The sequence below is a fragment of the Alligator sinensis genome, unplaced genomic scaffold (assembly GCF_000455745.1).
Source record: "Alligator sinensis unplaced genomic scaffold, ASM45574v1 scaffold280_1, whole genome shotgun sequence".
Lineage (NCBI taxonomy): Eukaryota > Metazoa > Chordata > Crocodylia > Alligatoridae > Alligator > Alligator sinensis.
Genome location: NW_005841835.1, coordinates 2,421,110 through 2,436,162, shown reverse-complemented (window position 1 = coordinate 2,436,162; position 15,053 = coordinate 2,421,110). Strand labels below are relative to the sequence as shown.

At 46.1% G+C, this 15,053-nt stretch overlaps 1 protein-coding gene across 1 annotated transcript in view; it reads right to left on the bottom strand.

Annotated features, from left to right (window-relative positions):
• Nucleotides 1-6,188: 6,188 nt before the first annotated feature.
• Nucleotides 6,189-15,053, bottom strand: part of TRAPPC6B (trafficking protein particle complex 6B) — an 8,984-nt gene continuing 119 nt past the window's right edge. Inside the window, exons 2-6 of the mRNA XM_014519035.2 lie at nucleotides 14,910-14,978; nucleotides 9,646-9,763; nucleotides 8,226-8,309; nucleotides 7,063-7,156; nucleotides 6,189-6,292 (exon numbers count right to left, since the gene is read on the bottom strand). Coding sequence (XP_014374521.1) covers nucleotides 6,261-6,292; nucleotides 7,063-7,156; nucleotides 8,226-8,309; nucleotides 9,646-9,763; nucleotides 14,910-14,978 — 397 coding nt within the window. The 3' untranslated portion in view covers nucleotides 6,189-6,260. The remainder of the gene's footprint in view (nucleotides 6,293-7,062; nucleotides 7,157-8,225; nucleotides 8,310-9,645; nucleotides 9,764-14,909; nucleotides 14,979-15,053) is intronic.

Below are 15,053 nucleotides of genomic sequence, written 5' to 3'. Positions count from 1 at the left end.
ACCTTCTCGTTTCTTACCTGTGCCGTAGTGCTGGCCTCCCCATGGCTTTCAGGTTCCCAATGCTCTCTTTCTTCAGGCTGGGCTGTCCTTGTGGGTGCCACATGGTTTGGTGGTCCACAGCTTCCCCCGCCCTCATCTTCCCCTCCCCCCCACAAGCCTAGTTTAAAGCCCGCCGGAGGAGATCCGCCAACCTAGAAGAAAACACACGCTTACCTTTGGGGGACAGGTGAAGCCCATCCCAACTGAGCATGTCCCTCGTCGTGATGTGCAGGTCATTGTCCAGGAAGCCGAAGCCTGCCTCGAGACACCAGTGCCGAAGCCGCCCGTTGGTCTCTCTAATGCAGTTCTCATGCTGCCTTCCGCGTCCGCTCACTGGTAGGATGGAAGGGAATACCACCTGTGCACCGATCTCCATCAGCACGCCGCCCAGAGCATTGTAGTCCGTCATCAGGTGATCGGGGCTTCTCCTGGCCGCATCATTAGTACCCACATAGACTAGGACCATGGGGTAGTAATCGGTGGGCTGAATCGTGGCCTGGATTACTTCCGTCGTGTCCTGAATCTTTGCTCCGGACAGGCAGTAGACCTCTTGTGTTGAGGGGTCCTGGCGACAGATGGGCCCTTCCGTACTTCTCAGGATGGAGTCACCTATGACGATCACTCGACGCCTCCTCCTCTGGGTCCACTTGGATCTCTTGACCTGTCTTAATTGTCTTAATCTAGACAATTATTTTGTTTTTCTCAGACTTATAAGAATACTTATTGTTTTAAATATCTTGTCTACTCAACTTGTGAAATTGATGTCCGTGGAAAGGTATATGCACAGTGTGTATGCATGAGCATGCACACACTCCCAACTTAACATGCTAAGAACTTGGGCGGGGGAGGAAGCTACTTGTTATGTAGAAGAAACAATATAGTATGGACACATGGCAAAAAGTTACTGTTATATATGGTATTAGTTTTGTTTTCACAATATTCAAGAATTAAACTTCCATTCTGTCTAGTTTTTATTTCTCTATAGGAAAGTGTACATATCTTACAGCGCAGCCATTTGTTGATTAAAACCTCAACCTTCCTCCTCTTAGCTATGACTGGAGTTCTGCATGTGACTAAAGATAAACTGAATGTGTAATGAGGACCCTGTAAGTAACCCTGTAAGGTTACCCTGTAACCCTTTTAAGGGTTTTTACCCTGTAAAAACCCTGTAATTACATTACCCTGTAGTGCAAATGCCTTATGCAAATGCACCGGCATTCGCATAAGGTAGGCACGAAGTAGTGGCCCAGAGGGGCGCCTCCAGCAAGCGAGAGCAGTAGACGCAGCTCTGCAGACATGGTGCAGATGCAGAGCGTCGCTGCCAGGGTCCTCGCCCTGGCGCTGCCGCCTGCCATGGGTTCTTCTGAGGCCTCCACCCAGATGGAGCTCGTGGCAGGGTCAGTGGCCCCTTGCCCCCCTGTCTGTGGGGGGGGCTTGGTTGGGGCCTGGTGGGGGGTGGGGCCTGGTGGTCCCCTTGCCTGTCCCTCCTATGCCTGACTTAGGGCCCTGTAGGAGCAGTTGAGGGAGCTCCAGGCTGAGGGGGATCAGGGATGCAGAGGATGAAATTGATGCCTATCTCTGTTCTCTGCAGGCCCGGTCGCCCACTGTACAGCCCCCACAGGAGACGCATCCAACGCAGGAGTGGCAGAAGGTGTCCAGATCCAGAGCTGCTCGGCCTAGAGTGGTGGAAGCTCCCCAGGTACACCCAGGGAACAGGTTTGAGGCCCTGGCAGCTGTGACAGAGAAAGACAGAGCAAATGCTTCCAGTGGGGACGATGCCACTCCCCACGCGACATGGAATGGGCAGAGAACGAACACCAGCAGGAAGAAACGCCGGGTCCTCATCATCAGAGACTCCATCCTACGAGGACTGGAAGGTCCCATCTGACCCCATGACACGGGAGGTCTGCTTCATGCCTGGGGCTCGGGTTTGGGACATCACGGAGAGGATCCCGGCCTACATCCGACCTGCAGACCACTACCCCATGGTTGTCATTCATGTGGGAACAAATGACGCAGCCAGGGGCAACCGTAACCACATTATGAAGGACTTCGAGGCTCTGAGGGCCAAGCTTAAGGAGACAGGGGCGCAGGTGGTGTTCTCCTCGCTTCTTCCGGTGAGTAGGCAGGAACGGCGACACGAGACCTGCATTGGCGAGGTCAACCGGCATTTATGGAGTTGGTGCTGCCAGGCAGGCCTTGGGTTCCTAGATAATGACCCATGCTTTCGGACAGGGGACTTGCTGGGGCGGGATGGGCTTCACCTCTCTCCTAAAGGCAAGCATGTCTTCTCTTCCAGGTTGGTTGATCTCGTACGGTGAGCTTTAAACTAGCCTCACCGGGGGAGGGGGCCGCAGGAAGACGTGGAGACACCACCCGAGCAAGACAGGTGACACATGCAAGGTGCCCAGGTAAGGGTGTGTATCCCCATAAGCACATACTATTAATAGAATAGCCAGTTCAAACCCAGACATAGTAGGGATTACAGAAACGTGGTGGGATTCATCCCACGACTGGGCAGTTAGCATTAGGGGCTATAGGTTCTACAGGCGGGATAGAGAAGGAAGGAAGGGAGGGGATGTGGCGCTCTATGTCAAAGAGCAATACACATCCTCTGCCAGCAAAATGGGGTCAGAGGAGGGACAAGCTGAAGTGCTCTGGGTCAAGATACAAGGGGGTTGTGGGGAGAGGGATTTAACAGTAGACTACAGCCCCCCCAACCAAGGGGAGGAGCTGGACCGGGAATTTTCAGGCCAGCTTGCAGAGGCACTTAAGGCAAGGGATGTAGTATCATGGGTGATCTAAGTTACCCGGACATCTGCTGGGAGGAGTAGTCAGCCAGGTCGGATTGTTCCAGGAGGTTCCTGGCCGAGATACAGGACCTCCACTTAGGAGATGCACAGTCCCACCAGAGGAAATGCCCTGTTGGACCTGGTCCTGGCCACAGGCGATGATCTGGTAAGGGGGCTCCAGGTCCTTGACCACCTGGGTGATAGCAATCATCGCTTGCTGGAATTCATCATCCAGCACAGGGTGACAAGGGCCTGCAGCAAGGCGGTAGCCCTAGATTTCAACAGGGCCAACTTCAACAAGTTGAGGAGACTGGTGGGAGAGGCACTGGGGTCCTCGAGGGCAGGGGAACTCAGTGCCCAAGATGAGTGGTCGTTCCTTAAGGAGACGATACTCGGGGCCCAAGGGGTGACGATCCCAACAAGAAGCAAGGGGGGCGAGAGAGTCCAAAAGCCCCCCTGGCTCACCAAGGACGTCCGGGAATGCCTGGTTGCCAAAAAGGCAGCGTACACCTGGTGGAAGGGGGGACTATCTCCAAAGAGGAGTATACCTCCACTGCTCGGGCCTGTAGGGGGGCTGTTAGGAAAGCCAAGGCGGACATAGAGTTAGGACTAGCGTCCAAGATCAAAGATAAGAAAAAGGCCTTTTTCAAATATATAGGGAGGATGAAGAAGGCACCGGGCAACGTGGGGCCCCTGCAAGATGTGCTGGGCAATCTGGTGGTTGCGCCAGAGGAGAAGGCAGACATCTTTAACAAATTCTTCACCTCCGTTTTCTTGTGCAGGGACCGGGACTCCCCCACCGTGATTCAAGACGGACTCGAGGGGAATGCCTCCAGTAACCAGCAGCACATTTATAAGATGGGAAACTCCCTTCTTGAGAGCACGGAGGCAGAAAGGGATCTTGGAGTCATCATTGACTCCAAGATGAACATGGGCCGACAGTGCGAGGTTATGGTCGGCAGGGCTAACCAGACCCTATCGTGCATCCACAGGTGCATCTCAAGTAGGGCCAAGGAGGTGATCCTCCCCCTCTACACAACACTGGTCAGGCCACAGCTGGAGTACTGTGTCCACTGCATGCCCAATCCAGCCCATGGGCCAGACTTTGCCTGCCCCTGGTCTATAAGGTGCAAATCTACCCTGCCTTCTCTTGACTTCAGGCATGCATGACTAACTACCTCTCTATTCATAGATGTCATCTATGAATTTCTCTAATCCCTTTTTAACCCAACTATACTATCTACCACTACAGCCTCCTGTGGTAATAAGTTCCGCAAGTTAATGCTACACTGCATACAAACATACTTTCTTCTTTTAGTCTTAAACCTGCTTCCTACTAATTTCAGTGAGTACCCCTTCGTTCTAATATTCTGGGAGGTGGTGAGTAACAGTTCCCTATTCCCTTTCACAACCATCATGATTCTACAGATCTCCCTCTCAGCCTTCTATCCTCTGAACTGAGGCCATCCTAGCCTTTTAGTCTCTCCTGGTGCAGCAACTTCTCTATACCCCTGATCTTCTTGGTTTCTCTTCCCTATACCTTTTCTAATTCTATTACGCCCTTTTTGAGCTGCAGGCTAGGACTGTACACAGTGCTTAAGATGTGGGCACACCATGGATCTGAATAGTGACATAATGATGTTTTCCATTTCCTCCTTAACAATGGCTGTTTTATTAACTGTTTTGGAGCTATCCAGGAATGTTTGATTCCTTTATGCACTTCTGTAACACATTAAGCACTTCATGACATTGTAACTGTATCACATAAACACAGGTTATTACACTGTATGTGAACTATACCTCCTCTGCAGACAAGCCTATTCTGTTCTAAATCCTATACCAGTATAACTGCTACTGATATAAGTAAATGACTGCTCTTTAAAAGTTATGCTAGGACCCAATGCTCTGTACCATTAGACTTAATTCATTCTGGCCCTGATACAAGATAGTGATTATTTCCACCTTAGTTTTTTACATGAAGAGGACAGCATCATACTTTTTCCTCACTACTACTCCAGTTCAGTTGTAGATGCTTTCTAAAAGAGTAAAGTTAAAACCAAGACTGCATGCCCTCTTCACAATTTTGTCACAGAGATTGTGCAAACAGCTCCTTTGTATCATTACAGAATTATGTGCATGAAACATTTACAGTAAAAAGTTGCTGCATGCTTCAGGGCAGCAACTCCCTTTCTTTTTGACACTGCTCCAAATGTATATACTGTCACTCAAATACTTTCAGCACATCTACCCTGCAAACTTAAGTGCTGTGCAACAGGCTGCACTCCTTTAGGCTAACCTCTAAACTGGATGCTGTACCACCACACATCCATATACTGTTGTATCCAGATTAAATTAGCCACCCACAGAACTGCAAACCTGTCTACACTGCTTCCAGTTCAGGTGGTAACATGCTCAGAGCAGCACAGCTTGTTTGAAGGCATTGTTATTCACCAAGTTCCAGTTAGCTGTTAAAAACAAAGCATGTGTTTACAGTAGAAAGACTAGTACCTGAACTGATCCTCTGAAATCTTCCCTGCAGCAAACTGTACTAATTTAAAATTATGCTATGTTCATTCTTGCTTCAAAACAAAGCATGCACTCTATATGATAAGTGCCGTCCAGCAACAAATACTGTATAGCAAACCCCTATGCTTTTACAGAGCCTCAGTGAAATCAGGGAGGTTCCATCCACACCCACTTATCTACCCGCATGTGGCCTGTTAAAGGACAAAAGCTTTATTCTGCAATAAAAGAAAGCATTCTGTTACTGCACTACTGAAACTCCACTAAATTCCTATCTTTGTCTAGTGGTACATGACCTTAGTTGGAGAATTCACCTCTCCTACTCTACAGTACAGCCTGCTGTACAAACAGCAATGGCATTTGATCATTTACAAAAGGTCCTATCCTATCTTTTCTCCCCACCTTTCCTCTAGTTGAAGGTATAAATAACCATCACTCCTAAGAACTAAAGGTGACCACTCCAAAATAATGAAAAAGTAAGTGCTGCCTGAGCAGCTTGGAGCAAGGCAATGAGATCTGTGAAATTACAGCTGATATCCAGGTACTCTATAACACCAGTTCTATTTTGATTTAGGCTTAACCAGATTTCCTTTCCCAGTTTTGAAGATTCTGAAAATACATATGCCTGAAGTCTTTGGTATATCTCGAGCTGGTAACCGAAATGTTTCTGTTGCTGAATCTACCGAATTTGTATCATGCTGGATATTTAATATCTTGGTATAGAACTCACTAACGTCACACCAAGATATTAGTAATAGTTTCATTTTAATTAACATTTACTATACATAATGAAGGAATTTTGCAGCATATCACAGTAACTTTGTACACAAACTATAGAGCTAATCAACTAAGGTATTTAATGTACATGTTTTTAAAAAGGCGGAGGCATCCATATCCGAACATGTTCTACATCTTCTGTATCATTACCTGAAATTTACCTGGAAAAAAAAAAAAGCATAATCAAGTTACCAATTATCATTAACTCAATTATTTTATCCTCATGAAACAGCTGCTTTCTAATTGCTTTTTTCAGAAGTGCTGTTAAATAGCACAGTCCCCTGTTTTACTAAATAATCTAGTCTAGAAATATATATATTTTTGTTAAGTCCAGTCAAAATTCTGTTTACAAGCTTGTCTATATTCTAAGTTCAGTTTTAAATCTGTTTAAAAATAATTTAAACTTGTGCACAACCCTGTAGGAAATTCTCAACTGAATCATGTATTTGACAGTGAAGCCCATGAAGTCACACCACCTCGCCAATGGTTTCCTGAAGATACTGAGGAGGACTGGGGACTGGTTAGTTTGTTGGCAGCTACAGCACGTTCATTTTCCCAGTGTTGTTCTAGGTTGAACCAAAAAGAAATTAAATCTCACGGCACTTGAAATTCTTCAGAAGGCGAAGTCATCAGAGATACTCAGGCAGCAACTGTAAACTTTATTTGGCTAGAACTTTCCTTTTTTCCCCCTGTAGCCACTCACATAATGTGGATGCTGCTTTTAAATTTTTTTTGTCTATGTATGCATCTTGGTTTTGTTTTCCACTTAGTAGTCATGCTCTTCTTCCTCATTAACTCTGTCAATAGCACAGCTTTAATAATAGGTCATGCAACTGAGTTTGTACTCTCTGCTTTGGCCCAATGATTTCAAACTCTCAACCAACTAAGAGGGAGGGAAAGCTATTACATAGAAGAGCAATTGAGTACTTACATGCAGGCATTACTGAAACTTCTGCTGTCACAATACTCTTTATTCCCAAGTTTGATAAACCTCCTCTGATTAATCCACAAGTGAATGCTAGATACTAAATATAGAAAGTATACCATGTCAGCACCATCAAAAATTATGAAGTAGTGCTAATATATTAACCAATAAAGTACAGGACTATATTATAGTGGTTTCATGTCAGACAGGGGAATATGATAGCCCTCAAGACACTTGGCTAAAGACAACAAAATTTCATGCAGCACTGCAGGTGGGTAAATAGGACAAAACAGTTGGAATGAAGACATGCCCATAGTCTCTCTTGGGAAAATGGGGAAAAATAGGAAATTCCAAAAATTATCTGCTTTCCAAAGGTAAAGGAAGACATTTTGAAAGAGCTAATGGTTATCTCCACTGTACATTACAATTTTCTGTCTTGCTGTATTACTTTCCAAAGAATGAAGTGTGATCTGATAGCGGTTGCGTTCCCAGGTAGAACAAAAGAAACCCCTTGAAGAGAAAGTACCATCATACAACTCAAACATGACACCAGTAAGCTTCAAAATGGCCAGAATTATTTAATCAAATTAAATTCCATTAGCTTTTATCAAATGTGCTGTCTCCAGCTAGAACAGGATAAGTTTACCAACCTCCAGTCCAGGGGTGCTCACTCTCCAGCCTGCAAAGGCATGTCATCCAGCCCCCAGGGCTCCAAAAATTTGGCGGCAGGGGAGCAGTGGCAGTGGTAACTCCCACTGGTCCATGGGCCAGATAACATAGCACTGCACTCTAGACTGTGCCACTGTATGGAGCCAGGCTGGTGCATGGGGCCTTATCTGTGCACACAAGGCCAAGCTAGGTTGGCATGCTGCTGTGTCCAGGTGCACAGGTCCAGGCTGGGTTGGGCCGGTAAGCCACTACACCTGGTGTGCAGTGTCCAAACCCGTGCGCCAACCCAGCCTGCAAACTGGCCCCAGTACCACTCATCTGGTTTGCAGGGCCAAAAGGTTGGATGCCACTGCTCTAAATCAAACAGTATTTCACAGAAAATATTCTTTATCTATTTTAAACATATATTTACCCAACTCCTACCAAGGAATTAGCACAATTGACTTAAGATAAACTTAGTTCTGAAACTGCTAGTTTTCCCAGCTACATATGAATATTACCTTAGGTGCATGTTCTAAATACTGTTTCCCTGCAGACATCTGAGTCAAGAGACGAAATTTGTTGTCCTGAAGTACATAGATGCCCTGCAGAGAAAAATATTTTTTAGCAGTACATTTAGCAACATGATTAAATCAACATTTTTGGGAGGGAAATCCATCATCTTTTGTAGAAGACAGTTAGAGGACAGTAAAATGTTTTCAGATTAAAACAGAAGCTCTGGATTTATACTATATATAAAGACTGGAAAGTTTAAATGGGATTATTTCCTTACTGCTTTGCTTCTTCATAGTTGAAACAAAGATAGGATACCCAAATTGCGAGTTTATACACAAACAAGCAATAATACATATGACCAACTTAAACAAAAGTTTCACATTAAGATTCATTACAATTAGAACTCTGTAATAATTATGTACATAAGAGTCCTATCACTCACCACTGTGATATCTGACTAGCTAGTTTACATTTTAGCACAAATCTTTCTAGCATTAAAGTCATCAAGATGGAATTTTCCTAATGACTGGCATGTTAGTCAAAGAAGTCTTTACAGTTTGGAAAAATTATTTTAACAGCAATACTAGAGTTAAAAGTATGATTTATTATAGTTAATATTTATCAAACTCAACTGTGTTTACATATAGTATATAATTTTTGAGGAAAGGGAATGGAGTAAGAATAAATAGGTAACCAAAAGGATACGAGTAAAAGCATTCTCACTTTCTCAATACAAACAGCTTACAATTATAATTAGATGATCTATACACATACGTATGCTGGACACCGTTTAAGTTTTGATATCATGGATCTCAAATAATAGTAGAACATCATTTTGCAGGGAAAGCTCATCCATTTTTCATGCATAAATATTTTCAGTAAGGTGCAACAGAGTGTTTCAAAAGATAACACCCAATTTGACCTGAAAGTGGAAGACTTCAAGGAAGCCTTTCTAGTGAAATGTGAGGCATGAAGTTTGAGATAAAAAGAGCCTTGATCGATTGCTAAAACAAATGTTTATACTATGAAGCTCTTACAGAGCTTGTATAGGACAAAATGAAACTGCACTCTCTATTTCTGGCCTTAAGTCAGTTAGTGTAGAAGTATTACAAAAACTGTTTGGCGAATTGTATATGGTTGTTTAACATGGAAAGTACAATTGCTAAAACATGTTACAGTCAAGTCTGCACTAAAATAATTTTCTATGCCAAAATCAGCATATCATTAAAATTAATATTCAGTAACATAGCAAAAGATGACTGCTTTTTTAAACTAGGATTAACAAAAAGAAAAATAAAGGTTATTACCACATCTGAAATACATTAGTGATTAATTTCAGACAAACTAAAGCAACATTATTAATGCTTCAAATGAATTTTCGTAACAAAACTCAAAGTAAAGTAACTTATGCCACAATATCAATACCTGATGATTGGTCCTTAAATTATCAATTTGCTTTTTGAATACAGTAGTCCAAAAGTCTTTGCAGATGAACTTCATAATGTCTAACTCATCCTTGAATCTGGCAGTGTCTTTAGTAAACCTATGAAGAGTGACCAGGTATGTTTAGTTTGATTTTGTTCAAGTAAACAGTGTGATTTACTCAACTGACCACACACCATGTAAATAATAAATATTAAGTGTAGGCAAGGTATATGTAACATGACAACTGAGATCTAAACATATCCATGACAGAAAATTGTAATGTAAAATTGCTGTTGTCACTTGGTTTTCACAATGCATTCATAATATTCTGTTTTTCTTATGTTGTTTAAACAGACACACAATAGAGCAGTTATGGTAACACTTATACCTTGAATTAACTGATTTTTAAATGCAAAAGCATGGCTAATTAATGGATGAACAATTCAGAAAGCTTTACTATTAAAGCAGTCCACTTAAGCATAAGCTAGTGTGTGAGATCTTTCAGAAGTACAGGTTTCCCTTGCTTTATGCTGTACATGCATTCCTGGAAAACAGCGCACAGCTCAAATTCGCATAAAGGGAACCCACTTCACAATGTAACAAATAGGGGTATGTTCCAAGACCTCAACTGTACTGACCCTCAGACCCATTTTTACCACTTTTACAAGACAACTGAGGTACTCACTGTCACAGGGCACTAAGGTGCCTGCTCCTAGAAGAGCAGAAACTGCTTGAGGAAAGCCCAGAGACAGACAGAAGCCCACGTGCAGGTTACCAGGGCAACAGGCTAGAGAGCAAATCAGCCTGCAGCTGCACTTGGTCAGCTGACCAGAAGGGGCAGGGCCATGGGCCCATATAAACCCCAAGCTGGAACTAGGAGAGGCAGTTTGCTGCCAGCAGCCAAGTGGGAAGGAGCTCTCCTAGAGGGAGCTATGGGAAGAGGCCTGAGGGGTAGTCTAGCTTCTGGTAATGCCAGGGGCAAAGTTGATTCTTTTAAAGGGGTGGAGCACAATTGGAACCTATGTGTCATGTTATAGCCCAGGGGCTTATGTTTTGTTTGCTGTTTCATAACAACTGGTGGTTTGGGTGAGGCTATTGGGGAAGGAGGCGGCCTCATTGGGGGGGCCCACTGTAGTGTGGGGGGACCCTGGAGCCAGCAAGGGTGTGGTATTTGGGGTGCACAGACCCCAATGCCAGCAAAGGCACTGCACTAGGGGCGCAAAGACAGAGGCAGGGCTGTAGAGGGCCCAGCGCCAAGGGGCACAGAAACAGGGCTGCAGGGCAGCCCAGTGAGGACAAGGGGCCGAGTTGTTTCTCCCAGGCCTTGCTACAACTCGGCCCCATCCCGTGGCACTCACAGCAGGTAGTATGCACAAGCACAGGGTGGTGGTGAATGTTACCATAATGAGTATGGCAACTACAGAAACACATTACATACCACAAGCAAGGAGCACAGATCCACACAGGAGGCCATATTTTGGTGTGTGTCACTCCCACAATGCATCGCACAAAGCAGCTGACTGTGGGTTTCCACCACACCAATCGCATAAGAGTGAATTTACCTTGCATATAATGAATTTTTAGTATAAAAGGGTCATCACGTAACAGTGAATTTGCACATACAGAACCCACATAAAGCGAGGGAAGTCTCTATTACATCAGCTTGTGTTAAAATAACAGAGAAGATAATATACCATCATATGCTTACAACTAACATTCCTGAGTTAACATTCGTTCTACATTCTTAGAGTGATCCTGGCCTCACTTCTTAATTTTTCTCCATCCTTACATATTATTCTCTAATTATCCTTATAGATGACAAAGTATGTTCATGTTAATCTATATGCTTGTAACTTTAGAAAATTAAGTTTACAAATCACACTAAAGATAAGGAAACAAATCCTTAGATACTTGTATACACATCAGTAACCCGTAAGTGGCTTACTAAATAGGCCTGTGCAAATAGGGAAGTATTCAATTCGGATTCAGCCAATATGGAGGGCAGTGATTCGATTTGGATCACTGTCCTGAATCGATTTAGCCGAATCGGCTTCAGAAGATTCGGCGCTGATTTGGAGAGAGGATTTGGGGGGGGGGGATCTGCCACGAGCGCCCAAAGGCCCCAGTCGCCACTGCTGCAGTCGGTGAATGCAGGGCTTTTTTGGGTGGGGTTTTTTAGTGTTTTTTGAAAGTGCTGGGAGGCTGCGGCCAGGCAGGGGATGGGGCCAGGCAGGGCAACCAGGAGGGCTTCTCCCGCGGCTCCTCTGGGTGTGCCTGCTTCTGCCCCTGCAGAGGGAACTGTGAGGGGTCAGCCCTGCTGCCACTTGCCCAGCCGGTGCAACGGGGGCATGATTCAGGCGCAGCTCACTCCAAGCAGCAGCAGGACATAGCACCCACTCCCAGTGCTGCCACACCCGCATCAGCACTGGGAGTGGGAGCTCCGCCCTGCCACCACTTGCCAGCTGGCACGGGGGGTGTGGGGTGCGGACACAGCACAGCTGGGAGTAGGGGATCTTCCCTGCTACCGCTTGCCCCCTTCCACCTGGAACGAGCTGTGCCCACATCCCACCCCTGCCCCCCTCCCTGGACAAGCAGCAGCAGGGCAGAGCCCCCACTCGGAACGCTACTGAGCCCGCATCCCGCGTCCTGCGCCCCCACCCTCCCCCCTGCTGGGCAGCTTGTCCGAGTCCCAGCCGTAATACCTCCCTCCCCCAGCCCTTTCCCTCCCTCCCCTAACAGACTTCTCAGCTGCCTGTTTAGTTTATGGCTGAATCTCTGAAGCGGCTGAACCTTTTCCAAAGCTTTTCCGATCTATTCGGATGCTTCGAATCTATTCAGAGCTTTTAATTGGGCTCCTGACTGTATTCGGATTCAGAGATTCAGACCCCAAATCAGGCCAAATCTCCTCCAAATCAAATCAGCTACCAAAGTTTTGCGCAGCCCTATTCCTAAACCACTTTAGTGGTATGACCAAGATGGTCATAAAAGGCATGCACATCCTGAAAAGAAAAAGAACTGAGAAAGATAAGAAAAACAACAGAGTATGGTTAAATAACAAAATTCAAGAGATTATACAAGACAGAGGCATCCTTCAGAAAATGGCAAACTTGTTTGTCTCAGAATTTAGGGTAGATATACACCTTTATAGAATAAATAAATAAGACAAATATATATAATTGTAATCTCAGTCTGGCAACTAGTTCCACTTACAGTGTCACTAGTTCTAGCACCCCTTTTGACACCTGTCTCTCTGATGGTACCCCATTTTTGTTACTAGAAAATAAGTCTGAGTAATTTCTGGTGAATTCTACAGCCTCTGATGAAGTGAACTTGAAAAGAAGATCTAGTTACCAGAATGAGATTACAGTCATCCAAAATTTGTCAATTAAGGTGTGAAATGTTTAATACTAAGTTCAGCTATGAAAGCAGCTCCTCTGCCAAAAGTGCAAGCAGTTATCTTTTAGTAGTAGGGTTGGAGCAATGACACAGTCATGATGGTCCAGGAAATATGAGGCAAGCATTTATTTTATTTTATTTTTTTAAATTGGACCAACTGGGTTAGTCAAGTTTTCAGGCACAAAGTGTCCTTCCTTAGGTCTGTCTGAAGGTCTGGGGACCTGAGAAAAACGAGTCTAACCTCTCTCTCAACTACAGTACAGTCACGTCATACGCACATTTAACTTGCGCGAATTCAACTATATGCGGGGTGGGAGGGGGGCAGGGCTTGAGTTTGCGGCAGCAGCAGGAGGTTTTGGCAGCGTGGTGATGGCCTGGCGGCACGCAGCCATCCCCCCACCCCCACCCCGCGCTGTGCTGCTGCCGCCAGCCGCACAGCTCCAAGCACGGCTCCATGGTGGCGGCGGGAGGTTTTGGAGGCAGAGGCAGTCACCGCTAGTCAAATCGCTGGCGATTTGACTATACACAATTTTCACCTTATGCGCTGACCTCAGAACCTAACCCCTGCGTAAGATGCAACATGCCTGTACACAGTTGGGCCAGTAAAGATATCACTAAAATAGTCCTTCCATTGCATATCTTTTAAAAGGTCACTAGAAGGGTTCCTGGGAATTAGTCTCATGATCCTGACTTCAGTAACAAAAAGTATGTACGGTTTCCAAGTGGAAAAAGCAGAGGACAGCTGGAAACAGGTGCTCCAAGCCCCTGCCTGCTGTGGGTGGGGACAAGACCAGGGCAGATCCAGAATTTGACAATAAGGGGGTGTAGGAGTAGCCACCCTGCTTCAGGGATGTCTGCACCCCTGCTGCCAGTCCCTCCCACCTCCAACCCATGGACAGACTGAGCCACGGGAGCCACTGAGGACTTTTTCAAAGTTGCCAAAGCAGACAAGTATCTCATCTTCCCCTCCATGCTCAAGTCATGTCCCCTCCCGGGCCTGCTGCTGCTTTTCTCTACTTTTCTAGGGGTGGAGAAAGCTTCAAAGCCATTCCAGGCAGACTATACAGGGGGTTCCATTTAGAGCAGGGGTTTTCAACTTTTTTTTCATTTGTGGACCCCTAAAAATTTTCAAATGAAGGTGTGAACCCCTTTGAACTGCAAGTGTGGGTATTCACATACTTTTGACTGATCATAGAGACCTACCTAAATCACGGTGGAGGTTCATGATACAGTAGTGCCTTTAATCTCGCTCTTTTCGCCATGCTCCCCCCCCTCCCCCTGCTGAGTGGCAGAGCACAGTTTTGCCTCTTGGCCATTCAGTGGTAAGGGTGCAGCAAAAAGAGCAAGATTAAAAGGTGCTGCTGTGCCACAAACTTCTGCTACAATTTAGGTAGGCCCCTAATCACAGTCTTCTCTAGTGGACCCCTTATACAGTCTGCAGACCTCCAGGAGTCCACAGCACAGGTTGAAAACCACCGGCTTAGGGAAAGCAGCTGCAAGTGATTTGGGAAGGGAGGGGGGTGAGTTCCCCCACCTTGCCCTTCCCCAGGGGACTGAAAACCCCTGGCAACCCCCGCTCCAGTTGTAGCTGTTCAGAACCCAGCCCCACACAGCCCAGCTGGAGCCGGCAGCAGTGGCTCTGAAGCTTCCTCGCCCCCAGGGCAGCGGGGCAAGCAGCAGCTGGCAAACAGGGGAGGAAGAAGGACCTGCCTTGAGGGCGGAGAAGGAAACAAAATTCTTACTAGTTTTGGGCACTATCAAAACAGCCCCCAGGCTGCAGCAGCAAAGACCAGCCCGACAGGGGAGCGGCCGCCCCTGGACAAGACGCTGGGGTCCGCGTCCCCTCCGGAGCCAAGCGCCGGACTCACCTCTCTATCAGCCCCTGCCCGACCCGGAAGCCCATGTTCTCCAGCTTCGTGATGCAGCGCCCGTTCTCCTGCAAGACACAGCAGCAGCGCTCAGCTCCGCGCCGCGCCCGGCCAGGACCGCGGGCGGGGACCCCACCCCAGCGC